Source organism: Vulpes vulpes, chromosome 13 (assembly GCF_048418805.1).
Source record: "Vulpes vulpes isolate BD-2025 chromosome 13, VulVul3, whole genome shotgun sequence".
Taxonomy (NCBI): domain Eukaryota; kingdom Metazoa; phylum Chordata; class Mammalia; order Carnivora; family Canidae; genus Vulpes; species Vulpes vulpes.
Genome location: NC_132792.1, coordinates 87,012,305 through 87,037,342, shown reverse-complemented (window position 1 = coordinate 87,037,342; position 25,038 = coordinate 87,012,305). Strand labels below are relative to the sequence as shown.

At 41.7% G+C, this 25,038-nt stretch overlaps 1 protein-coding gene and 1 long non-coding RNA gene across 2 annotated transcripts in view; one reads left to right on the top strand and one right to left on the bottom strand.

Moving 5' to 3' along the window:
• The window catches only part of LOC140595214 (uncharacterized), a 43,681-nt gene extending 39,892 nt beyond the window's left edge, over positions 1-3,789 (top strand). The window contains exon 2 of the long non-coding RNA XR_011996720.1: positions 2,688-3,789. This is a non-coding gene — a long non-coding RNA (uncharacterized lncRNA). The remainder of the gene's footprint in view (positions 1-2,687) is intronic.
• LAMA1 (laminin subunit alpha 1) overlaps positions 1-25,038 on the bottom strand; it is a 155,007-nt gene that overhangs the window by 8,498 nt on the left and 121,471 nt on the right. The window contains exons 42-58 of the mRNA XM_072734926.1: positions 24,062-24,178; positions 22,138-22,320; positions 21,270-21,424; positions 19,677-19,820; positions 18,563-18,696; positions 17,340-17,490; positions 16,455-16,579; positions 12,233-12,383; positions 11,472-11,615; position 11,109; positions 10,656-10,797; positions 7,946-8,060; positions 7,582-7,752; positions 5,423-5,586; positions 4,519-4,704; positions 2,832-2,967; positions 472-584 (exon numbers count right to left, since the gene is read on the bottom strand). Coding sequence (XP_072591027.1) covers positions 472-584; positions 2,832-2,967; positions 4,519-4,704; positions 5,423-5,586; positions 7,582-7,752; positions 7,946-8,060; positions 10,656-10,797; position 11,109; positions 11,472-11,615; positions 12,233-12,383; positions 16,455-16,579; positions 17,340-17,490; positions 18,563-18,696; positions 19,677-19,820; positions 21,270-21,424; positions 22,138-22,320; positions 24,062-24,178 — 2,332 coding nt within the window. The remainder of the gene's footprint in view (positions 1-471; positions 585-2,831; positions 2,968-4,518; positions 4,705-5,422; positions 5,587-7,581; positions 7,753-7,945; positions 8,061-10,655; positions 10,798-11,108; positions 11,110-11,471; positions 11,616-12,232; positions 12,384-16,454; positions 16,580-17,339; positions 17,491-18,562; positions 18,697-19,676; positions 19,821-21,269; positions 21,425-22,137; positions 22,321-24,061; positions 24,179-25,038) is intronic.

The following is a 25,038-nucleotide window of genomic DNA, read 5'->3' as shown; positions in this document are numbered from 1 at the left end:
GTGGAATCTGGAGGCACTTTGGCCAGTCCCAGGCCTTGTCTGTGGGATGTGAGCTGGCTTAGCTGAGGAAGCATCCTTGGAGGCAAACCCATGTGAAGGCAAGAGGGAATGCACAGCCTAGTGTAGATGTGGCACCAGGCACCAGTGAAAGAATTTGGGTGGACAATTGGATCAGATCAATAAGTGCTTACAATAGAGTAGGGCTGGTAGTCCAGATGACAATAGATCCAGAGGACTTGAGATTCTAGAACAAGAGTGATTTAGAGAGATGCCTACCTATGTGCTTTCCTATATTCATACAGAGAGATAGCAACTACCCGTCATCAAGAAGGGTAAGGACAAACCACAGGAACCCACTGAACCACATTTTAGCAGCTGCTTTCCTGTTCTCTGCCTTCTCACTGCTGAAGAATACCTCCCTGATTCATCCATCAGTGAGACACCTAGTAAAGACTTTAGCACAATACCCACCTCTTTCTGACCGCCAGCTGATTGAAAGGCAGCACGAAATGGCTGCCTTGCATGAGGCCAAACTGGTGAGCATTGGGGATATACTCTGGGGCTCTGTCCACAGCACACTGTCCCTGTAAAAGATGCAGATAGACTCTCAGCCACATGAGCCGGGGCCACCACTAACATTATGAGTTTTTCCATCAAGAAAACATCTCAGAAGCAATTGGATCAGAATATCAACAGCTACAAATACATGTTGGCACTAAATCTTTGCTTTAAATAATTTACTTGCTATCTCTATCTCTGAGAAAGCAATTAGAGCTTCTTCACCTCAGTCCCACTCAAGTTTGCCTAAAATTCCCATGAATTTTCATCAGGCCAAAGGGGTAAAGGCCTGGTTGCTGCTCTCCCCTGCCACCCACCCTGGAGAAGGGCCAGCAGTATGAGCAGCTGGAAGTGCCCACAGGCAACTGTTCTAATTCCTCCCGGGCAGTAGCAAGCTACAGCTAAGAGAAGTGGGTGTGGGAGGGGGTCTGCTTGGGAACCTGCAAGTCGTCTAACAGCACCCTCCACACAGTCTGAGCCATGTGAGGCCTCAGATTCACATTTCTGACTTGGGCTGGGGGCGGGGGGATGCTACCAAGAGAGCTGTCTTGAACTCAAAGATTGACCCTGCTTGGAAGGTACTGCTTTTGGTTTGACTGTACCACCATCTGCATAATGAGAGTGTGTGCTGTTTTTTTTTTTTTTTTTTTGAGAGTGTGTCCTCTTAACCAAAGAAATGGAGAACTCAGAAAAGAGAAAAGAAATAAACTAATAACTTCCATTAAAAATATCTGGTCAATACACAATGGAATATAGTAAAAAAATCTTGCCATTGGCAATGACATGGGTGGAGCTACAGAGTATTATCCTAAGTGAAATAAGTCAGAGAAAAACAAATGCTATATGATTTCACTCATATGTGGAATTTATTTTTTTAAGATTATTTATTCATGAGAAATAAAGGCAGAGACATAGGCAGAGGGAGAAGCAGGCTCCCTGTGAGAAGCCTGATGTGGCACTTGATCCCAGGACCCCGGGAACACCACCTGAACCAAAGGCAGTGCTCAACACTGAGCCACCCAGGTGCTCCCTCATATGTGAAATTTAAGAAAACAGGTGAACAAAGGGGAGAAAAAAAAAACATAAGAGATTCTTAACAATAGAGAACAAACAGGGTTGCTAGAGGGGAGGTTTGTGAGGGATGGGCTAGATGGGTGATGGGCATTAAGGAGGGCACTTGCTAAAAAAAAAAAGGGGAGGCACTTGCTGGGATGAGCACTGGGTATTGTATGCAAGTGATGAGTCACTGAATTCTACTCCTGAAACCAATATTGCACTGTATATGAACTAACTAGAATTTAAATTTAAAAAATATTTATTTGGGGGCAGTCTGGGTGCCTCAGTGGTTTAGCGCCACCTTCAGCCCAGGGCGTGATCCTGGAGACCCGGGATCGAGTCCCACATCGGGCCCCCTGCATGGAGCCTGCTTCTCTCTCTGCCTATGTCTTTGGCTCTCTCTGTGTGTCTCTCATAAATAAATAAATAAAATATTTTTAAAAATTAAAAAATATATAAATATGTTTGGTCAAAACTGGCTTTTCCTAGATGAATCAAGTCTATTTTAAAGCAACAATGACAAGTTCAACAGCTTACATAAGGACTTATTTTCATGTTTCTGACTAAATCCAAAGTGATATTGAGTCCTTATAGAAACTGCCAAAAAGCTTGCTGTACGTAGTCAGATGAAGATGCCAGAGTGTTAGGGCCTGCAGTCTTTAAATACTGTGCCATGTCAAAGACACCTGCCCCTGCTGTGCAGGGATGACCCCTGCAACCATTTCTAGGCTGCTTTGAAACCCGGCCTCCATCTGGGAGTTTGGAGGGCGGATAAATGGAGGAACCAGGAGTGTTCCTCCCTCCCTCCCAACTCTAGGTGATCTCCCTAGCTGGGCCTGTCTTCTATGGGCCCCAGTGCCCACTAGGAGAACAACTGTACTTGGACTCACTCCTGCCACAGCCCTGGTTCCTGGACTCTGGTTATACCACCTTCTCCCTTGGCACCATTGCTCTAGTGTGCTTGTTCAGCTTTCCCAACACCTTTGTAATGAGGTCCCCATTCTAATTTCCTCTGGGCTGCATGCTTTTGTTCTGATGAGACCTGACTGGTAAAATTTTTTTTGAATTTTTAGGCTCTGTGCTCACCGTAGAACCCAACACAGGACCCGAAATCACAACCCTGAGATCAAGACTTGTGCTGAGATCAAGAGTTGGATGCTCAACCAGTGGAGCCACCCAGGGACCCCTGGACTTGATTGATATAAGGTTCCTCTTACCAGACTTGGTAAAGGCTGGGGCTCTGGTGGGAGCTCGGTGTCCTCTTTGTGAAGAGCCAGCTTTGGCCTTTCTGAAAGCAAGCAGGTGTCCAAGTCCACTTGCTCATAGTCAGCCACGTGTGTGAAATCCAAATGTCTAGGTACAAAGTGTTTATAAAATTAAGATACTACACGTCAACACATGAACCAATGTCATTTGATTACTGAACACTGAAATCCATGAAAAACCATTAATCTATTACTCTTATTTTTTTTAAGATTTTATTTGTTCATGAGAGACACAGAGAGGTAAGAGACACAGGCAGAGGGAGAAACAGGCTCCATAAAGGGTGCCTGATGTGGGACTTGATCCCAGGACTCCAGGATCACATCCTGAGCCGAAGGCAGGTGCTAAACTGCGGAGTCACCCAGGGATCCCCTCTATTACTCTTAGCCACCAAACTGACTATCTTCCACAGTCACTAGAAGTCATCATCTATATCCTCTCATTTGATTTGGTGGCCCACCCCACTCCAGCCCCTGTGTTATCCACCTGGCCATCCCTGAGCATCCTTCTCAAGAGCTAGCTCAAATGCTATAGCTCTTCCTGCCACCTGGGCCGGGCTAAGGGAAAGATTCTGGCTCTGGCTCTCAGTACTGCCCACTGGCCTCAGCTCAACACTGATTTCTCACAGGTTTACATTTGCCAGGAAGTCATAAGGTACACTTGTCATACTTCCCTTTAGTCAGCCCTTGCAACATGTCCCGTTTGTATATACCCTCTTGGCATTTTCTGAGGACATGGCTGTGAACAGCACAGAAATGTTTCTGCCCTATGGAATTCCCAGCCTCATGGCTTTCAGGAGTAAGATGCTAAATCAATTAGTTTATTTATAAACAGAGAACTGAGTGAATAAATAAATCAGTTTTATAAATAAGTAAACCAAGGCTCTGAAATTAAAATTGTGCTGAAAACCAATGCAGTGTTTTATTCTTTTAAATTTCAAGGGTTCATAAAAAGTTCTTTTACTGTGACCATCAAAGATCCAAGTCCTTGTTCAAGGTCTCAAGGCAAATCAGCAGCCCAGCTAAGGGAACTTCAGGCTCCTGATGCTCAGTGCATGTTCAGTTTCTCCTGGGCAGATTCTGTTTCTGTACACCCCACACTTCCAGGTCCTAGCACCTGCTGTCTTACCTAGGCAGAGGGTGAGTGAGGAAGAAATAAATACCCATGGGCACGTATCAGTTTCCGTCCTCATGAGCTCCATGGAGGAAACAGATGAACAGTTCTTAATTAGTCATTGTTTGAGGAGGAGCCATCAATCTGAACCTGAAGGTAGCCCAGCTATAAAGGTTCCTTTAAAGCAGGGAGCTCAAGACAGCAAGAAATGTGCATCATAAAATCTGTATTCCCTTAAATGCATGTCAAAAATGTATTTGACCTCTGATGTTTATTTAAAATCCCATGGAACTAATGTTCAGTGGTTATCTTTTTAATTCTATGATTATCAGATCTATCCATCATTCTAATCCAATAAAATCCTTTTGGGAGACTTTTGTGATAGAACAATGGGTTCACTTGGTAATCAGAAATGTGTAGGACAGGCAATCTCCAAAAGCAAAATCAGGTAGCAGATCAGTGTCAGTACTCAGCAATAAAAGATTTCTAGGAAGTGCAAAAACATGTTGAGAGCACAGTCACACTTACTCCATGTTAAAGATCAGGTTTTTGATACAGCCATGGAATGATTTTCTCATCTTGAGCACTGATGTGCCCTCACCCTCTGGAATCCCCCCTACATACAGGTTGGATACATTTATTGCTCTGCTTTCTGCTGAGGGGACCAACTTCATTTCTACAGGATTTGTCTCATCCATTTGGACAGTGATAACTCTAAAAGGTCAAAGGAGAAAAGAAAAGCTTTTAAATATAATGAAACACGTAAGTGACCATTTTAATATATAATTCCACAAGTTCATACTGAATGATTTAAGTTCATACTGAAAGATAAATTTTAACATGACACTATTTGAATAAAAAGGTGAATCTGGAAAATTAAAACTTAAAATTGAACCTTCTCCCAAAATGAATGGGTGTTATTAAATATTGTTGAGTTCAATTGCATTTTGGAGAGTACTGTTCTCTTTATCTGTGATGAAATGTCCAGCATGCTTTTAAAATACCTGGTCTACAGTTTTGTAGGGAAATACATAGAAATGTTGATTTAACACTATTTACTATTTTACTATTATTTATATTTTACTGTTTGCTATGTTACTGTTTATTATTTTACCATTTGCTATTTAGTATTGGTAAATGTTATCTACTGACACTATGGTACTATTTGCCACAGAATAAATCTGAGTGTACTGGGCCCCAGAAAAGAACAGGGTTAAGGTTTTTCAATTTTGAAAATTTCACCAATATCTTATTATAAAGCATATGAAATGAATTTCCAAGTATTCTAGCAAGATTCCAGAATTATTTTGGAGCTATAAAATCTCTGAATTGCTCATGACTTCATACTAATCATCCCAATCATTCCACTACAAAGAGTACCCAACAAGGCTCCTGTTGGTGAGATCATCATGCCCTTGTGATGGGCAAATACCTCCTGGTCCTTTTCAAGGAAATGGAATGTTCTTGTCCATCACTATATGTGCCCTTGGGAGCACGCAGGAGAGCTCTTCTCAGGCTTGTTCCATCCCCAGAATTAACATGCACTTCAACATGGCCTTCAATCAGCATGATGGAAAAGAAGGGCTGGGAAGGTTGCTAAGAGATTTCAGATAGAAAAAATATTACTATGTGATTTTTAAAATTATCTTATGAAGATAATGTGGGAATATTAACCAGTAAGCAATCACCATCTCCATCTAACATGACTCTTATATTTTGTATTTGACTTTCTAATCTCTGCTCATAGAACTTACATTCTGCATTATGTTCATATCATTAATCATATCAGAGATTTCCATTTCTACCTAGCTCTTATATTTTTTATTGCCACACTATGTGCCAGCAAATAAATACATTATAAGTCACTGATTAATGTTTTATTGTTAAAAATTTAGTTTCCAATTTTTGTTACCATACATAACACTTTTTACCTGTGAAATTATTTCTAACATTTCTTTAAAAAAAGTGGGATTAAAAGGTTGAAGAGTTTGGAAGTTATTAAAGAGCTATTTTGCCACATTGAAAATAGGTCTATCAGCACAACTGAAAAATGAGTGTATCAGTATCTTCGTGAGCATCGGATGACAGCATTCTATTTTGCTGACATAGCAGCAAACTTTGATTTGCAAATGTCTTATTAAGAAGAGTGGAGGAAAACAGTCTGTCTTTCAAAAAGTTAAATGTAGAATTATCATGTGACCTAGCAGTCTCGTTCCTAGGAATATATACCCCAAAGAACTGAAAGCAGGTTCTTAAAACAAATACTTGTAAGTGAATGTTGACAGCAGCATTATTCATAAGAGCTAAAAGGTAGAAACAACCCCAAATGTCCATCAGTGAATAATTATGTATTATGCTATGGACATACAGTGGAATATCAACCCCATCATAAAAATAAAGTATTGATACATGCCACAATGTGGATGAACCTCAGAAACCTGCTACATGGAAGACCCAAAGATCACATGCTATAGGAGCTCACTGAGATGAAATATAAAGAACATGGAAATTCACTCATAGATACAGAAGACTGGTGGTCACCAGGGATGAGGAGTGACCACTTAGTGGCATATGCTTTTATTTGGGGTGATAAAAATGTTTTGGAACTAGACAGAGGAGGCGGCCTCACTAGGTTGTAAAAGCATTAAATGCTACTAAGTTTGTTTTGAAATGGTCACTTTATGTAATATAAATTTCATCTCAACTAGGAAAAAAAAAGATTGGTGGAGTCCATAAACCACTGTCATTGCTAGACCTTCACCAAGAGACTCATGAGGCAGTAGGGGTCTGCAGACTGGTCTTCCAGTCCTGGATCTGCCATCTATCAGCTGTGTGACCTTGGGTGGGTTAACAAGGTTCTCCAAACCCATTTCCTCAGCAAAATGTAGGAAGTAGCACTCACTCTTTGATGTGGTTGTGATAGTTACACAACAGTGTAAAGTATCTTGTACAGTAGAGGACAGTACCCTAAAGCTGCAGTTACATGACCTCTACTTCATTAAAACAATAAATTAGCATTCTGAAATGCCTCTATAAAATTACATGGTCTATGTAAGTTTGAGCAAAGGAAAGGGTAAATATCATCTATGCTCTTAAAATAGAATAATATGGAAAACCATCAACTCTTCTCTCTTCTGAAGATCCACTGTGCTTATCACAGGCTACATTTATCTTTCTGCTCCTTTCAATCTTATTTGTAGATAAGGAAAATTTTGCTTCTTGTAGTAGTATACCAAACTATGTAGAACTTAAGGATTCATGATCTTAGCGTTAGAATAAAGAATAACAATCATAAAGTGGAAAAAAAGCTGTTTGTGCTATCCGAATGAGTCTGAAAAGAATTAGAAGTAGACAGTATCTTTCTTCTAAGTAGCTAGACAAGAAAAATGGATCATATAACACAAAGAAATCACCGATTCATAGGGAAAAGACATCAGTGTAATTTCCACTTATTGAAACGCACACTCATAAACAACTGGCCTCATAGCTACAATAAATGTTCATGACTAGGTCATTTTCCACCTGGTGTTTCTCGAAGTCATTTCCTTCCTGAGCTTGTGGTTGAATAGCAATAGCATTTGAGCTACTTACCCCATGGGCCTGTAGATGACCCTGCTTCTCCCCATGTCTGCCCAGGGCAGCCAGGATGATGCCACTGCTGTTCTTGGTGGCAAAGGTTGCCAACAATTCTGATTCTGGTGACAAAGACTTGGGTGACAATTCAATGTAGCCGCCTTTCAAGAAGCTAACACTTCGGATAGGCTAGTTGCAAAAGAGGTAAAAGAGCACCATCAGGCCCAACTGAATGCTGAATCGCCCATGGTGGCGTTACCACTGATGCCCCATCATCTCTTTCCCATCCACCCTGCTGGCTTAGATTTGGTTACTTTACTATATTGGTAAGTCAGTGAACATTTATAGAAACTCATCCCAATATTGATAAAAGGCTTCTCACCTCCAGTATACAGCCTTTTCTCACTCCATAGGAATGTCTGAGTAAATCAAAGGTTGATCTGGATATTTCCAAGTTTTTTATACAGCCCACATAGCTTTTGCTGGTGACACCTTTCCTGTAAGGAAGGGCATGAGAACAAAATTTGGATTTTATAACTCCATTTTTGAAAGAAGGAATAAAAATGCATCTACAAGTAAAGAAGATCTGCTTCTACATTTCCTTCTGCAGAAATGTCTAGGTCTCCCTCTAAGAAGGATACTGATGGTGAAGACATCAGGTCAAATGAATAGAGCCAAGGAAAGAGGTTGAGTTTAGTGAATTAGACTAAATGGCTACCTAGATAAAATAATAAGGGAAAGTATAATAGTCACTGCAATTCAAATATACTCAAAACAGAGGCCAATTATAAGAAAGACAGTATACCGTCATAAGGAAACAATGGCACATTGACTGAAATCCAGTTTTCATGTAGGGTAGGACACGGAGATAAGCCTCCCATGGAAGTAGGTGTGGGGCAGTGTTATTTCCTAGGATCACATGGCTCCAGAAGTCACTGGCCATTGTTCAACTACTTAGTCCTAAACTTTGTCTTGAAGGAAATAATTGCATTTGGTGAAGTCTAGGATTATCTTGTTTCTTCTACTCCAAATCAGTGCCATTTTGTTCTTACTAGAAGTTGCCACACTGATGGCTGGGGTGAGGCTGTCATGTGATCAAGCTCTCATTTCTGAAATATGGAGACTGAACATCTCCAAGTTATACTCTGAAGCATCAGCTAGTCACAGGAGAACTCTGAAGTCACATGGTTTCCAGTTAGAGTCCCATCTCATTTTTCTCTCCCTCTGTGTTGAGCAACGAGCTGTAAACCAATAAGCAACTACATGACTTAGGGCAGCTTTCAGTCTTTCTGGATCTTAATTTTTTCCTTTGTAAATGCAGAGGCTGGGCTTGATAGATACCCAAGTTCCTTCTAGCATAAAAGTCAGTGATTTGGGATATCCTCCTAGAAAATGAGACCTTTTATCCAGTGCTACATGGTGTCCATTTAGGTTCAGTACAGATGAGCTGTAACACAGCTTGTTGCTAGGGGAGCACCCACCCCTGATACCACAGTGTGAGGAAACGATATCTGGAATCGGGGATTAGGAGACAGGCTTCCAGTCCTGGCTCCATTTTGGCAGAGGAGTAAGATGTGGGGCAGATGACTAACTCCCCTAAGGTATAATTCATTTCCAAGGTGGGGGAGGGGCGTGGGGACTGTGGTGGTAAACTGTGTTCCTTGGAACTTCCAGAAACTTTTGGCAAAGAGAAGCGGTGAGGAGTAGATCTGGCCTACTCAACGTACAGCAACCAGAGTGGCTACACTCTTGTGGAACTTATTAGGATTCCGTGCAAGAACGAGGCTGGAAAATGGGATAGTGCTACTCACTTATCTGAAGACCACTGGGCTGGGTGACTCCGTTTGGACATTTGATAATCCTACTCCCTGGAATCCATCTTGCCTTGACTACTGGCCTTTCACAGAGGAGTTGGTTTTTTGTTTTTTTGTTTTTTTAATGGTGTAAAAGGATCTTAGGGCTTAATTTGTCCAATCCCAAATTATAAAACTGAGGACAGTGACCTTAGGTCGATTATTAAAGTTACAAAGCTAAAAACGAAGAGCTTATGCCAATTATTAAAGTTACAAAGTTAGAGATGCCTGGGTGGCTCAGTGGTCAACCTCCCCTTCAGCCCAGGGGGTGATCCTGGAGACCTGGGATCGAGTCCCACATAGGGCTCCCTGTATGGAGCCCGCTTCCCCCTGTGCCTCTGTCTCCTATGTGTCTGCCTCTCTCTCTGTCTCTCTCATTAATACATAAAATCTTTAAAAAATAATAAAAGTTACAAAGCTAAACATGAAGTAGTATTACAAAACCACCTCATTGCCTCCCTGCTATCTTTCTTCCAACTTCCTGATGCTGGTCTTTCAACTTTCATATACGTTATTCATTCTCACCACACAAAGGAGAAATCCAGACAAGTCCGCAGAGAGCATGATTTTTTTTTGCCCTGAAAAAGATCCTACTATTCTAAAATGTGTAGGGAGGAGAACCACTGGTGATGGAAAGTGGGGTCTTCAAATATGGTATAATATTAGTAAAGTGACAATTTTTAGATGTTCTAAAGGCAACAAATAGAAAATCATTAATTTTGTGGCAAAAGGGTTTCTTTATGTCCCAATCAATATGACAGACGGTGGTTTGAAACAAAATGGCTATGGGTTAAAATTTGTCCCCCACAAAAGATGCCTGAAGTCCTAGCCTGTGAATGTGACTTTATTTGGAATTTGGGTCTCTTACAGATGTAATCAAGTTAAGACGAGATCATTAGGATTGGTTTAATATGACCAGTGTTCTTATAAAAAGGAGAAATTTGGATAAGATACACAGGGAGGGAAGACAATGTAGTAAGACACAGAGAGAATGACATCATCCACAAACTGAGGAATTCCTGAAGTTCCCAGAAGCTAGGAGAGAAGCACAGAACAGATTCTTTTCACAGCCATCAGAAAGGAAGCAACTTTGCTGACACCTTGATTTTGGACTTTCCAGGGCTGTAAGAGAGCACACTTCTGTGGTTTGCCCCCTGGCTTGTGGTGCCTTGTTATAGCAGCCCTAGGATCCTAACACACTTGGCAACACAGACATGACAATTACACCATGTGATATACCTTACAATTCTTGACCTAGGTAATCCACCCACATAAATTGGATCTTTATCTAGACGATTGAGATCAGAAGATGCTCCTGGAGTTTCACCTTGCTTGGTTTCTTTATAACTGGTATTATATGCATCAATAACTGCTAGGAATCCTGAAAGAAGAGACAGAAAAATGAAAATCACTTTCTACATTAAGGTAAAAACAAAGTCTGTTTATAAATTCTTTTAAATTCTTTCACATTCTGCACATCTGACCAGGGAGTATTCTTGATATTATAAAGGACACATGAAAATCCTCTGTATAAAAGCCAGTGAATCCAGAATACAGATCACTGAATGACAGCAGTATGTGTGTGGCAGGAAAGAGAATGGATTTGATCTTTGATTCCAATTCAGCAATGTTAGGTAATGCATTTGGAAACCACAGAAAAATAGAATTCTATTCCTCCAGCAAAATGTGAACCCTGGCTCTTGATATTTCAAAGAAAACAATGGCTTTCTATTAGAATATAATTCAAGAGTAGCCAAGAAGCTAGAGTAAATAAAGCCTGCTTATTTTGGAGGGACTTCTTTTTCTTTCTTTCTTTTTTAATTTCTTAGAGATGGGAGAGGAGGGACAGAGGGAGAGAGAGAATCCCAAGTGGGTTCCATGCCCAGTACAGAGCCCAATGCGGGCCTCAATCTCACAACCCCGCGGTCATGATCTGGGCTAAAATCAAGAGTCAGACACTTAATGGACTGAGCCACCCAGGCGCCCTGATTATGGAAGTATTCCTGGTTTTACAAGGTGACCTGTAACATCTCATTGTCCTCATGTGCACTTAACTTGCTTCCGGTTTCTCTGGAAGGAGATTTTGTACCAGGTTCCATTGTTATAGCGTCTGTCTGTAATAAGAGCAAGAGGCCCTGAACCCAGGTCAACCACAACTCTAACTCTGCCATGCACCAGTTCGATGGATAAAAAGTCTTTCTGTGAAGAAGAAAAAAGAGTTACCCGGGGTGACTACATTCTCACAGATTTCCCTTCCCTGCAAGTTGTGGATGGTAGAAACCTTCCGAAGTCAAACTCCGAAAACCAGCTGGCTCAACATTCAGAGGTCTCGTCTCAGGAAACTGAAGTGCCTGGGAAGACTTTCTAGTCTACCAGACAGATATGAAGGAGACAAACACACGGTTGCCAAAATCTCCAATTCAATAAGGGAAGTGCAATCTTTGTATCTTTTTTGTTTAGATTGACAAATGGGCCAGCCCAAAAATTAAAACTAGAAGATTAAGAAAAATCACCCCCACAATAGGATAAAAATAACATGAAATTCCTGTGGATGGAATTCAAAGAAGGCCAGAGTGAACATGGGACAAGATATACGAAAGTCAAAATTTAATAATAAATATTGTTGGTATCTATAAACAATAGGAAGGCTGTTTTCTACTAGGTGCTCTCCTGTATTTTGCAAAGGTTCTTCAGTGAATTTATAATAAATTATTTAAAATGGGGAAATAGTATGTCATACATATGTATATATATATGCTTATAAAGCAGTCATTAAACATAAATACCTTCATAGCAATTTGACTGTATATACTTACAGTGCCATTTGAAGCAAGGTAGAGAAGAAGCCCATTGGGTGAAAAGGTACTAAAAAGCATAATAATCTGAGTCACAGTCACCCGGAGCGTCTTCTCCACGACCGAATACCCACTCCCATCGAAATGGAACGAAGAGTCTTCATTCTGGGGGCTGCAAAGCAGAGCAGATGAAAGACAATCTAGTCTCAGGAAGGTGGTTAAAGAGAAGAAATGGTACCTTAACTGAGGTATTCACAGACACTGTGGTAGAGCTATTATGTCCATAATTTGATAACAAGTATAAGTCATAACTTAAAATATACCTGTCACAAGATTATACAAGACAAATGCCAATTGCTTTCTAAGGAAAAGAAAGTTAATGTAGGCAGTGTTCACTGTAGTAAGTAGAAAGGTCTCCAAAGGATGGTAACTGCTAACAATAGTTCTACTTACCAATTTTTATTTTGTTCTAATTTCCTTAAAGTCACTGTCCTTTCTTAATTCTGAAGCTTTCAGAGTAATTTTTATATTAGCATTTTATCACCATCTGCTGGTTTTATTTTAATTATTTATTTATTTAAATTTATTTATTTATTTTTAAAGATTTTATTTATTCATGAGAGAGAGAGAGAGAGAGACATAGGCAGGAGGAGAAGCAGGCTCCATGCAGGAAGCCCAATGTGGGACTCGATCCCAGGACTCCAGGATCACGGCCTGGGCCGACAGCAGGTGCTAAACTGCTGAGCCACCCAGGGATCCCACCATCTGCTGGTTTTAAGCAATACCTCAGCTAAACTGGAATAATGATAGAGAACAAGTATGTACCAATGTAGCAGAAGGACCATTTTCAAAAAAAAAAAAAAAAAAACGATCACTGACAGCAACAACAACAATCTCAAACATCTGCAGGATGAGCTTATGACAAAGTTATTTAAAACAGACCTCAGTACTTCTCAGGTCAAGGTGTTTTCTGGTCTCCTCCATATTTCAAAAGGCTGACTTTATTCACTCTTCGATTATAAAGTGAGTTTATCTGGAGCATATCATAATACATTAAAAAACACATTTCTGGGCTTCAGAGTCAAAACTTGGATTTAGATATTTTGGGAGGATATGAATTTGCACTTTTACCATTTGAAGATATAATAACCAAACGTAGTCCCACATCTCTGAGCAGGACAACTAACCAAAGGGTGATACTGTTTCCATTAACAAAATAAAAATAGCAGTGCTTTATGAAACCTCAGGTTACAAATTGACAGCTTCCCGTGGTCCTGCTTTTTTCTAAAGATTTCTGTTTTTCAACCTCTTTTAGGAAGTATAACTTAAAAGAAATGCACTCTGCATTAAGATACTATGGCTTAATTCTCTATGATATCATTCTGAAATCTGTGACTTCCTACAAGCATGTTCCACTGCTCTTTTGGCCGGTCAGTTTCATGCAGCTAAGGACACAGACTCTACAACCAGACTGCTGGGGTTCAAATCCTTGTCCCGATTTATTAGCTGTGTGATCTTGGAAAAGTTACCTAACATCTCTGCGCTTCATTCCCTTCATCTATAAAATAAGGAAATGAATAGATGCTCTCAGGAAGGACTATACATGATTTAATACATGTAAAGATCTTTAAGCAGTGCTTGGCACTTAGATGGTCACGTCACTTAGCTCTGATTATTCTGCTTTGTTCAGAGGTCCCTGAAGGGTCACCATTGTGCCTACTAAAAGCCGAGCCTCAAAGATTAAGTACGTTGTCCAAGGACACACCCAAGAAAATGGTGGAGCCACAGGGTTTCAAGCAAAACTCCAGAAATCTGTCTTGTCCCGCTGTGCACACCCTCTCCCTCTGCAGAGCCCAGGAACTCTCTGTCCTGGAGAATGTGAGCTCTGCTTCTGGCTTCTCTCCATCAGCAGGGCCTGGCCAAGCGACGTGGCCACCAAGAGGGATGCTTTCAAATCAGTGTCCGAATGCATGTCTCCTGAGAAGGTTCTTGCTCCCAGTCAATGACACATTTCTGGGACTCGTCACTATAACCATGAGGCCCACGTGCCTCGCCAGTCAGCCCCAGGTGGGCCTCGGGGGGCAGCTCCAGGCCCCTGCCTCGGGACAAAGGGAAGCCGGTGGCCAACAGCCCTTCATGGAGAGCTCTGTTCCAGCACCCAGCAATTCTGAGAGAGGGTCCTGCAGTGAGGCCGACCTGGGGAGCACCCTCCCCCCCGCCACCGCCCACTGGGCCAAGCCTTAAAGACTCACTAGACCTCTGATGCCAGCGCTCGCTCATGAGGGGGTCACACGTACTGTACTAGCCACAGCACTGGGGCAGCCCTGTGAGAGCGAGCGGGGCATCGCCTGCACCCCGGGCCCACCATGCCTCGCCACCCGTGACTCCACTCGCCCCAGCACAGGGTACTTCCTCTGCGCTTCCCTCCAGGCATCCCTCCCGGACACCCTGAGACGCTGGGGATCAACTCCCGCGGCCACTGTGGACGCAGCCAGCAGGGGGCCCAGGACACAGGTGACTGGCCTGTCCCTAAGCTCAGCTGCACCGCCTGGCATGCTGTCCACTCATAAGCAACACGACAATACAGTTCGGTTCATTAAATAAAAAGGTTTCTTTTTTCCCTATTCAGATGAAAACTGTTAGAATCAGTAGCTTATTTTGTAATATCTTTTAAGAATTTAAGAGATCGCTTATAATTGTGCTGATGACACATAAGGAAGTAGAAGTATATATTCAAAGAGGAATAAAAAAGCAAAAAATTCAATTAGTTTACTTGTAATTTAAGTCAAAGGTAAATGCTCCTACTGAGGAAATCATTTTTTGAATCGAAAGGACGTCAGTGGACCACACCAATGATTTAATAATGGCAGATTACACCGAAAGGTCCAAAGCCCTCAAATTCTAATCACCGCTCTGCTAAAATTGATTCATTTACTAAAATTCATTTGTTAATTCTTTGCGCTAAAGTCTTCGCCTAATGAGTAGGGACAGTTGCCTAAAATGAAGACCATTCAATTTACAAACATAGAAAACACCAGCTTGTGTCTGTCTCAGCACCTGCCACAGTATGTTCTTTGGAACATAAGCAACTCTGAAATGCTGTTTTTTAAAAAGTTTGGGATCAAGTGAGTCTGAGATGCTGCAAGTCCAGCCTGTCCCGGGGTCAAGGTTACTGCTCATTAGCATGTTAGGGGTTCTGATGGCCTCTCAATAAGGAATGAAGTGTAAACGTAATTGTGTTGGGAGGTAAGACATGATTTTCATTTTCCTTTCCTGGAAGAAGGCACCAAACCTCCACGAGGTGAAGTGACTTACTACAAAGTCACCGAGAGGGAGCTTGAAACTTCGATTCCAAAGCTAATATTTTGTTCAGTCGTAAGGCTCCAATAACCAAGCTTCTGGTCATGACTTTGAAAGCAAGCTAAGTTAAGGCAAAGAAGCAAATAAAAGGCTCAAACCACAGAATCCCAAGCTACGAGCCCTAAGAGAAAACAGATCTAACAAAATGAGAACTCGCCCACGAGTTTCTAACTGTAATGGGAGTTGCTTGCAACCGACCTTGTCACAGCTCACTGATCATTACCGATACCCACCCGGACAGAGCAGCCCGTTAGAATTATTTCAGATCTTACATTTCTCTAATGGCAAAAGCAATCTATTGTCTTCACTACTAAAGTGCTAGAAAACAGGTCTGGTACACTTCTGGGGCTGCTGCTGCTTTTTTAGAAAGCAAAACGGGCAGGGGGTGTTGAGCTCGGTGAGATGATCATTAAATGCCTGCTGCTATATCAATATCCGCAAAAACGATGTCAGGTACTTGTTCTCCATTGCCAAGGGCATTTAATTTCTAGAATTATAGAATTTAGGAATGGGGAAGGACTGACCTATAAAAATGGGCAGCACAAATGAAATTCTTCCATCCTTAGAGGTATTTTCAAAATAAAGATGTGCAGTGACTTCCCTAAGGCTTCCCTGTGGCTCTTTGAGACAGAAGGTGGTTTGAGAGGATGTCTGCTGCTTCTCAATTAGATGACCCATGATGGAAGCATAGGAGACACAGTGAAAACTACTTTTTAAAGGTTAAAAATAATTCCCATGTTTCTGTTAGCGGCTGACCCACATCCTCTCCTTCGCGGTAGGCCCGCTGACATCAGAGCGCTACGCCACCGCGGTGCCCACGAGAACTCTCTCAGGAGCTCTCGGATGCTCAGGACCCCGCGGGTTAAACTGGGGGGCGCATTACCTTCCGAAGCAGCCGTGGCACCTGCCCTCCCGTTCAATGTAGTTCCACAGGCCGATGGACTGTCCGTTCAGGAAAGCCTCCCCCATGCAGCCTTTAAAATGGGTGACCTTCACAGCAGGAGACTTCTGATGTAAACAAACAAAGCAAACACACCCCACGTGGATTGGGGGGGAAAGGAATACATTCTCGAGGGCTCAAAACTCCCTCCTGGGAGCTCAAATCAAACATCCAAAGTTTGAGAAGACAACACTCAGAAAAATGGCTGGGTTGTAATCACCGGATTTCCTTCCAATTATTAAGTGGAATCTTGGAATGAGTGACCACCAGACAGGATCTCACAGATCACTTCAGTCTCCGGGGTCCCCAGAGAGGAGCCCCTTTTACAGATGAGGAAACAGAGGCTCAGAGCATGTTGGTCAGTGGCAGGGGCCCGGCTGGGACCGACACCCTTACTCTCAGAGCCCCGAACCAAGTCCAGGTGACTCAACCCACCCAGTAAGGGGATAGCCTACCGGTATAATAAAATAAATACCACCGGCTCTGGTGCTAACACTAAATAGCATTAATCTACCACCAGAGTGGGCATGGCAGTAAGAGAAATTACAGAAAGGAATGCAAAATACTGAATTTCCTGTGCCAGTCCTGGAAAAGAAACTCAGATAGCAAAATGAACCACTGGCTTCTTTTCCATTTATACTCTTTGTTCAGCAGGATCATTTGCTTTATAAAACCAGCCCAACTCTGCAAATTTACCGTAATTGAGCAAGATAATAGAAATGAGAAGTATTCATCTGTTGGGATATGGTCAATAATTTAAACATACTACTTTTATATGTAGGTGAAAGCAGCCCATCAGATCCGTTCTGATGACGCAGGGAATGTTACCTTGATCTGTCCTCCGAGCCCTCCCACAAACATTAGCGTGGAGTTGTTTATATCTAGGACGTTTGCTGCTCCGGGGGATTTACTTGTTTTCATTGGTGGCTTTTCAATTGCGCTCATTTCCTTTACACTCAGGGAGCCAACGTTTCCAAATCTAAGGGTCACAAAGAATTGCAAAAAGAACACTTTGAGTATTGTAAGTCTGTCAGCAGATATACACACTTCCTTATCCACAGTCTCCAGCTGCTTCTCCCCACCTTCCCTGAAGCGGTCCCCCACTTCTTCTGCTCTTGCCCACCCTGACCCCAGTTGGTTCACAAAGCCTTGTGGAGAAGGCCTTTTTTTTTTTTTCAGATTTTATTTATTTATTCATGAGAGACACACATACACACACACACACAGAGAGAGACAGAGGCAGAGACACAGGCAGAGGGAGAAGCAGGCTCCATGCAGGGAGCCCGACGTGGGACTCGATCCCGGGTCTCCAGGATCCCACCCTGGGCCGAAGGCAGGCGCTAAACCGCTGAGTCCCCCGGGCTGCCTGAGAAGGTCTTCTAAATCATAAACTGCATCGTGCTACCTCTTTACTTAAGCCAATTACAGATAATGAGTCAACTCCTATCTGAAACAGTCTACTGTCTTCAATGTTACTCCATTTCCATAAATAACAAGGCAAAAGACAAGGATTCCCAGCAATAACACACCATCAGCAACAAACCATAATATCATGGACAAGTAAAAAGATATACCCAAAAGTGCTTAAAAGGAGGTCCCTCTGGAGAGGGGCTTTACGAGGATGAATTTTGCCTTGTGTCTGAATTTTAAGAAACCACACTCCCTTCTTGGATCCTGCCCTTCCATCCTCTTCTACATGCACACCACACCTGCCACATGGAATTTCTACCCTGGTGCCCCTGGTTCTGCTCTACTGGGGAGAACACAATGTATTGGGCTGGCCCTCTCAGCTTTGGAGTGAACATTCTAAAGGTAACTTTCAACCTTTTTCTTCTTATGATTGTTGATTGTGGTAACAAAGTTCACTTCTTTGGTAATAAAGGGGGAAAAAAGCCCTTAATTCTATAGTTAAACTAAACCAAACTATCCTTTTATTATAATCTGACTTCCTGGAAGTTTCAAAGACTATTTTATGATGTGACAAACATATTACAAACCTCAAAGATACAGTTTGAAAAAGAGAGACAGGTGGAGAGAACTTTCTCTGCTACCTGGTTACATAGATACTGTGCCATCTGTTGTCATCAATGGGGAAGTCTGGAAATTCCAACCGTGTTGACCCGGAGCCCATATCCCAGAGAAAGGCCACCTTCCCTCGCCGCATCTCCACCGCCATGAAATCAGCCTGGGGTGCGGGCATGAGCTGGGATGAGTTTACATGCCAGTTGTTGCGTGACTACCCAAACATGTTAGAGAATGAGCTCCTAGGGCATTTTCCCTATTCTTAGAAAACAAAACAAAAACCCTGTCTTTTGTCTTTAAATGTGCCCCCTCACTGGAGCTAGAACATGACTCGGAGTGTTGGAGACGGTTAAGCCATCTTTGGATATCAGTGCCTCACCACCCTTGCTCTGCATGGCCCTCCACAGTGCCTTCCAGAAAGTTCTCCAAGAACACTCACTGGGGGGTCAACAGTAGCCTACAGGAAACATGAGGCAACACACTGAACTTATTTATTTATTTGCTCCAACTGAGAAGGCAATAAATAAACATGAAATACCCAGTAAGACAGGAGCCATGAAATCCCCTATCAGGAACTCGCATGTATTCTGCACCAAAGTTCCCAAGAATGTTTCAGAATTTGTGCTTCTTAATATATTTCTGCTCTCACAATCCTAAGAGTTCAGACCCATTCCCACTGGCAGCCAAAGGTGTCAGTGGTCTTCCACAGGGGACTTGCCCCTATGGGAACCTCTGGACTCTTGTTGCATTGAAGAACCCGAGTGAGGCTGGACAATTCTGATATGCCCCGTAGGGTACGCACCCCACTCCTGCTAACCACCACCCAGATCCACTTTACATACCAGCGGCTACACTCGGTGGCTAAAGAGGTTGCAGAAGACATTAGGAAATCCCACCTCACAGCTAGCAGTTAAGACCCTCTCAAAATCGCCGCCCTCCTCGCATGCATTCAGTTTTGTCCTGTGTGTTTTTAATTTAATGCCACTAGTTTCACACAAGAGCTTAGCTCCCTTAGAAAGATTAGTGATTTCACCAGGGCCCTGTCTTTGTTTTGTTTTGTTTTCCATCAAAAAACCCTGCCAATTCAGGAAATACACACATTCATAAGAGATTCACTGTTCCTTTCTGCAAGACCATACTCACACTGGTGCTGCTCCCGAGGTAAAAGAGAAGGTTATCAGGTTCACTTGTCTTGACATTCAGTGTTAAGGTGTTATAGTTAGTAGAAGAAATCGGAGGCTGGTAGGCCCGGATACAATCTCTGTCTGCTGACACGGCGACTTTAATCTGTAAAAGGAAAGGGAGGTGTCCTAATCACTTAGTGACACACGTCGGCAGCATGCCAGGAGTTCAGAAGTGCTGTTCCATAACCGATTTTCACTGGAAGGCAAGGTTCCTCTTCTTGATTATACATAATACTTTGTGTTTCATAGACTGAAAGATCAGGTGGTGATGAAAATTACTTTATTTGGTGAACTATTTAAATATGGGAAAGTCAGTCTTGAAGTTTGAAGAGTATGTGATGTAGGAAATGGTCTCACTCATGTGAGACTTAATTCCTTAAGACAAGGAGCTTATCCAGATTAGCTTGGAATCTTTACACCTGACACAGGGAGGATATTTGATGACCATCTGTCACATAAACGAAGGGATAATCTATTTATACATTCAGCAAATATTTATAGAGCAACTTTTGTACTTACTACACATTTCTCCAAGTAAGTATTTGCATATATTTCTTATATTAGCTTTAAAGATTATACGTTTGTATTAATCAGAGCTTTTAGAAACTTCCATCCAGCTTATGCTTATTTGGTGGCTTTAATTGAAAGTTAAACCAGAAACCAGGGCTCATGTCAACCTACAGCCATTTTCAATATTGAGGCCAGTCAGGGGAGGGGGGAGTTGAAAACTCCAGAACTCCTTTCTCTTAGCCAGAAGGGATCAGGCTGATGAACAGGAGACCAGAGGTCACATTTGTCTTCCATAAATCCCCAGTAGTGTGGCAACTGTATATTCTCTTGAAAGTCTTTTATTTCCCTGAAATGCCTCTCCTGTAGAGCACAACCAATGCCATATGCTATGGAATGCTGTAAAACATTTTTCCCAGTTTGTACTTGTCCAGCTGTCAAGTGTTTTATGCATTTAGTGACCTGGATTGGTGAGCATTTGTGCGTGTACAGACTATGGTATCAGACTCCTGGACAATGAGGCTCATAGTGTGCAAACATTCTGAGGAATACTTGGATTATTAACACCGGGTTGGTAAAATGATGGCCGTAATGCCATACTCAGCCAAGGAAACTCAGACGTAAACACTTAGACCACGAGCTCTAGGATTGCTAACTAATACTTGTGGATTGTTATGTCTAGGCTATAATTATCAATCTCCATAAAGACATGAGATCTCTTTGCTAACAACATTTTGAAACATGTTGAACAAAACAAAAAAACAAAGAAAATGAGACTAATTAAGTATACTTAAATATACTGTCCAGGGCAAGAGAGAAGGCATTTTCGAGAAAAAGCATAGGCATCATGAATAAAAGTTGTAAGTTGTTACTTAAAATATCTATGTTTAAGTAAATACACTTAACACAAAGTTCTAAATGTACTACAGACAGGGCTGTGAGAAATGTAGGAGGTAAGAGCTGAGTCATTAGCAGTCCAGGGGACCGGTGCGAACGTCCCCTCTATGGGAGTCCCCTGAGATCATGCACAGAAGCCCACACTCACAGAAGCTGCTTGCTTCCGGGCCTGGTTGATGAGCAACTTGATTTCTGAAAGGTTTCTGTTCAGGTTCTCTTCTAATATCTTCAAAGGCTTCAACCGATCAAATAAAAGGCTGGCTTGTGTTTCTGCATCTTTAACTCTTCTTCTAGCTAGCAGAGCTACCAAGAATCAAGCCGCAAGGAAGTTGGTGGCAGAGAGGAAACAGGAGAAATGAATTATATATTACCAGTGCACTGAGTAAAAGAGACTATCCTAATAATCAAATCCATGCATGGCGGTTGAATGCCTCAACCCCTGAGTTCTTCAAGTATCAACTGTATTTACCAAAACGTCAAGGATTTGATGCAAAGGTGCATATAACTTCTGCCTCCCCAAGAAACCCCCCCCCCCCCAGAAAGAGCTTACTGTTGACTGGAAGCCTTACCAGCAACACAAATAGTCAATTAATGCGGTTTGTATGTTACATGTATTCTATACTATATTCCTACAATAAAGTAAGCTGGACAAAAGAAAATGGTATTAAGAAAATCATAATGAAAACATGTTTTCTGTAATATATTCATTTAACAATGAAAACATGTTTTCTGTAATATATTCATTTAACAACAGCAAAAAAAAAAAAAAAAAAAGTCTGCGTATAATGGACCTGCACAGTAAACCTGTGTTGTTCAAGGGTCAACTACATATGAGAAATGCACGAGCACCAAGCACTACCCAAGGCCCTTCTCTTTCTCGATAAATGTAAATCTAGATATTACTGCATTTTTATTCTGTAGGAATGCTGCTTGTCAACAAGACACCGGCGTACACCTGGTGAATTCAAAATCTCACGATGCAAGCTTTCCTAATGGGAAGGGAGACCATGACGTACTGGTCATTGAGGAGTCCTGTAGAAGTTGGTTGGTTTCTTGTAAGGTGGCATTAACCCTGGACAGGTCAGTTGATGTGTTCAACAGCTTCTGGCTTAATCCTACCACGTTCCTCAGAGTGTTTGCCGCGCTCTGATTTACAGATATGGCCAGCTCTTTGATTTTGGTTCCTTTGTCTCTGACATCTGAAATAGATTTATAGGCAAGCATGCACCACTGTGGTTATACATGGGGGAAAACCAGAAACCACAATAAACATAACGTTTCATGGAAACATGTTACAGTATTTCTTATTAGCTGCTGAAGACAAAATGGGGCTTCTGGGTTTTTAATGATGGTATTAAGACTGCATACACTATGCCTTTCTGCTCCCTTTTAGGAACCAATGAAATAATTTTGGTAACAATCCTCTGTATTGAAATTTCAATATGCAATGAGATCATGAAAGCACCTGCTAATCACCTGTGCTCAGATTTTCATATGTTAATAAGCTAAACTTCTTTATTTGTTCTCCCTTCTATCACTCCCTTCTCATGTTCATTAAATACCTTCTTCAAACCACTTTGTGTGTGGATAAGAAAGTTGGGGAATTTAAATTTGTAGGTAAGATGGGTGTGTCATAGGCTAGAGGAAGCGGTATTTGCCCACAGTGTCAACTGGCTGCTAGACGGAACAGCAGAATAAAGACTAAATGGTCACTATCAATAAAGCAGAATTCGGTTATTTTAGAAAATCTGCATGATGATTTTTTTAAAGGCAGTAGTATTCATCTTTAAAGTATCCATTCACAAATAGGACAAAAATGAACACTGGAATCTGGATAAAGATTACATAGGTTTCTTTTTACTCTTACAGCAGCTTTTCTGCAAGTTTGAAATTACTTCCAAATAAAAAAGGTGTTTTTCTTTTAAGGGGGGTGGGAATTGGAAGAAGGGGTAGAAAGAGAATCTCAAGCAGACTCCATCCCCAGCACAGAGCCCGAATGGGGCTTAATCTCACGACCCTAAGATCATGACCTGAACCAAAATCAAGAGTTGGACACTTAACCAAGTGAGCCATCCAAGCACCCCTAAAAAGGCACTTTTCAGTGTTTAATCAACGTACATCATGTACTCTTTTAAAAAAAGCTGGGGGGAGGAAAAAAGAGAAAGAAAGAAGGAAGGAAAGAAAGAAAGAAAAAGAAACTTTCAAGTGAGAAACACTTCCATGTTTAAGGTGAGAGGGCAGTCCAAAGGGCCCAAGCCCAGCTCCCCACAGTAGTTCCCACATGTGCAAGGGGAATCCACAGAGAGAACTCTGGAGTTGTTTGTTTTCTTAATAATCCTTGTAAGGCTTATTAAGAAAAAAAGGAGAAGGCTGAGGGAATGTAAACAATGCACTACAGATCGATTCATTTGTATTACACTTTACAAAGGAATCCCTATTTCGGACTATAATGGATAGTGCAGGTCTAAACCATCAATATTCATGTGATTTATGAGCTTATTTTAGAATGCTTTATTGCCTCATGAAGGAAGATCACCAAGCAAGAGCTCTGTAATTGCCCACATTTATAATGAATCTAGCATCTTCCCTTAGAGCGGGAACATTCAGCTCCTTGCTGACTTCTCTGAATGACCCTTTCATTCAAGGAACATGTCAAGCCATTTTAAAAGAAGCAAGTCACGGTAGCATCAAGTCTCCCAAGGCGTTTGCTTTTCAGAGTATGATTCTAGCATTCCAACGCAGGTGCTCTGGAGTTATTTAAAGCATAGTTATCTTCACTTTCAAGTCCTACTCCTCTGCAGGTAAAAACTCTATCCATCTTGGTCTCGATTTTGAGCAAGGGCGGTTAATCAGGCTTGCAGCAGGACTTCCTTCTGCTCCTGTGTAATGGCTTTCCAATGAGAAAACATTAATTCAATCAAGAACCCCCTTTCCACTTACCTCCAGGAATTGCTCTGAGTAATAAGAGTGATTCATTGGTCTGCCTAGTAATTGTATCCACATCCTCTTGAAATCTGTTTGCTGTATTTTTCAATTCATTCAGTTTCAATGTGATACCTGTTTAAGGGGGGAAAGTGTCCTCTTTAAGGGGAGCCTACTCAAAAGTTGCCTAGGCAATAGTTTCCCTCATCACTCTGACCATCCACAGAATCAATGGCTTTCTACAGAGACACCCCCCCCCCCCAAATATTGAAATTTTTCCAACAAGTATTAGCATCACTCATTATACATATAAAGAGTGTTTTCAGCTTGCTTGGTCATTTTTTCCTCTTTTGCTTGTTGCACTTCTCCCTAATAGTTCTTCTTAAATTGCATGTCCAATTTAATTAGAGCTCAGTGAAGATTTGGGTTTAAATCCCGAAGTCTTAGTCACTAACTTCCTGTCCACATCTAAATCTTATCTATCTTTCTGGGTTGTAAAACATTATTGTGCTTGAGAATCTTGCCTCAGGGCACCCCTACTCCTCCTCCCCACCCTCTCACCACAGGACAGGTGCTCAACTCAGCCTCCTTCAAGTCTGATCAAAGCTGTTGGATCAAAGCTTTTACTTTTAATATTTCTATTCATAATACATAGTCATGTCTTGATGCTGGACACATGGTTAAAAAATGAATTATGGATAAAATACCTGATGAACACGATGGTTCTGCCCACAATTTTAATTGCCAGAAAGTTGATTATTTGGTGGCCTCTGATATACCTTTTGCCGTGTATGCTGAGACCACAGCCCATCAATACTGATGCTAGAGTCTGTGTATTAAATTGCTCTATGATCAAGCATTAGGGACTTTCTCTAGCGTGAGATGATGACATAAATTGTGTCACTCACAGAGAAACAAAAAAATATGCATACATCCGTGCCCTTGACTCAGACAGCTATGGGTGGATCCAGTACTGGGCATGGAAGTGGCATGGA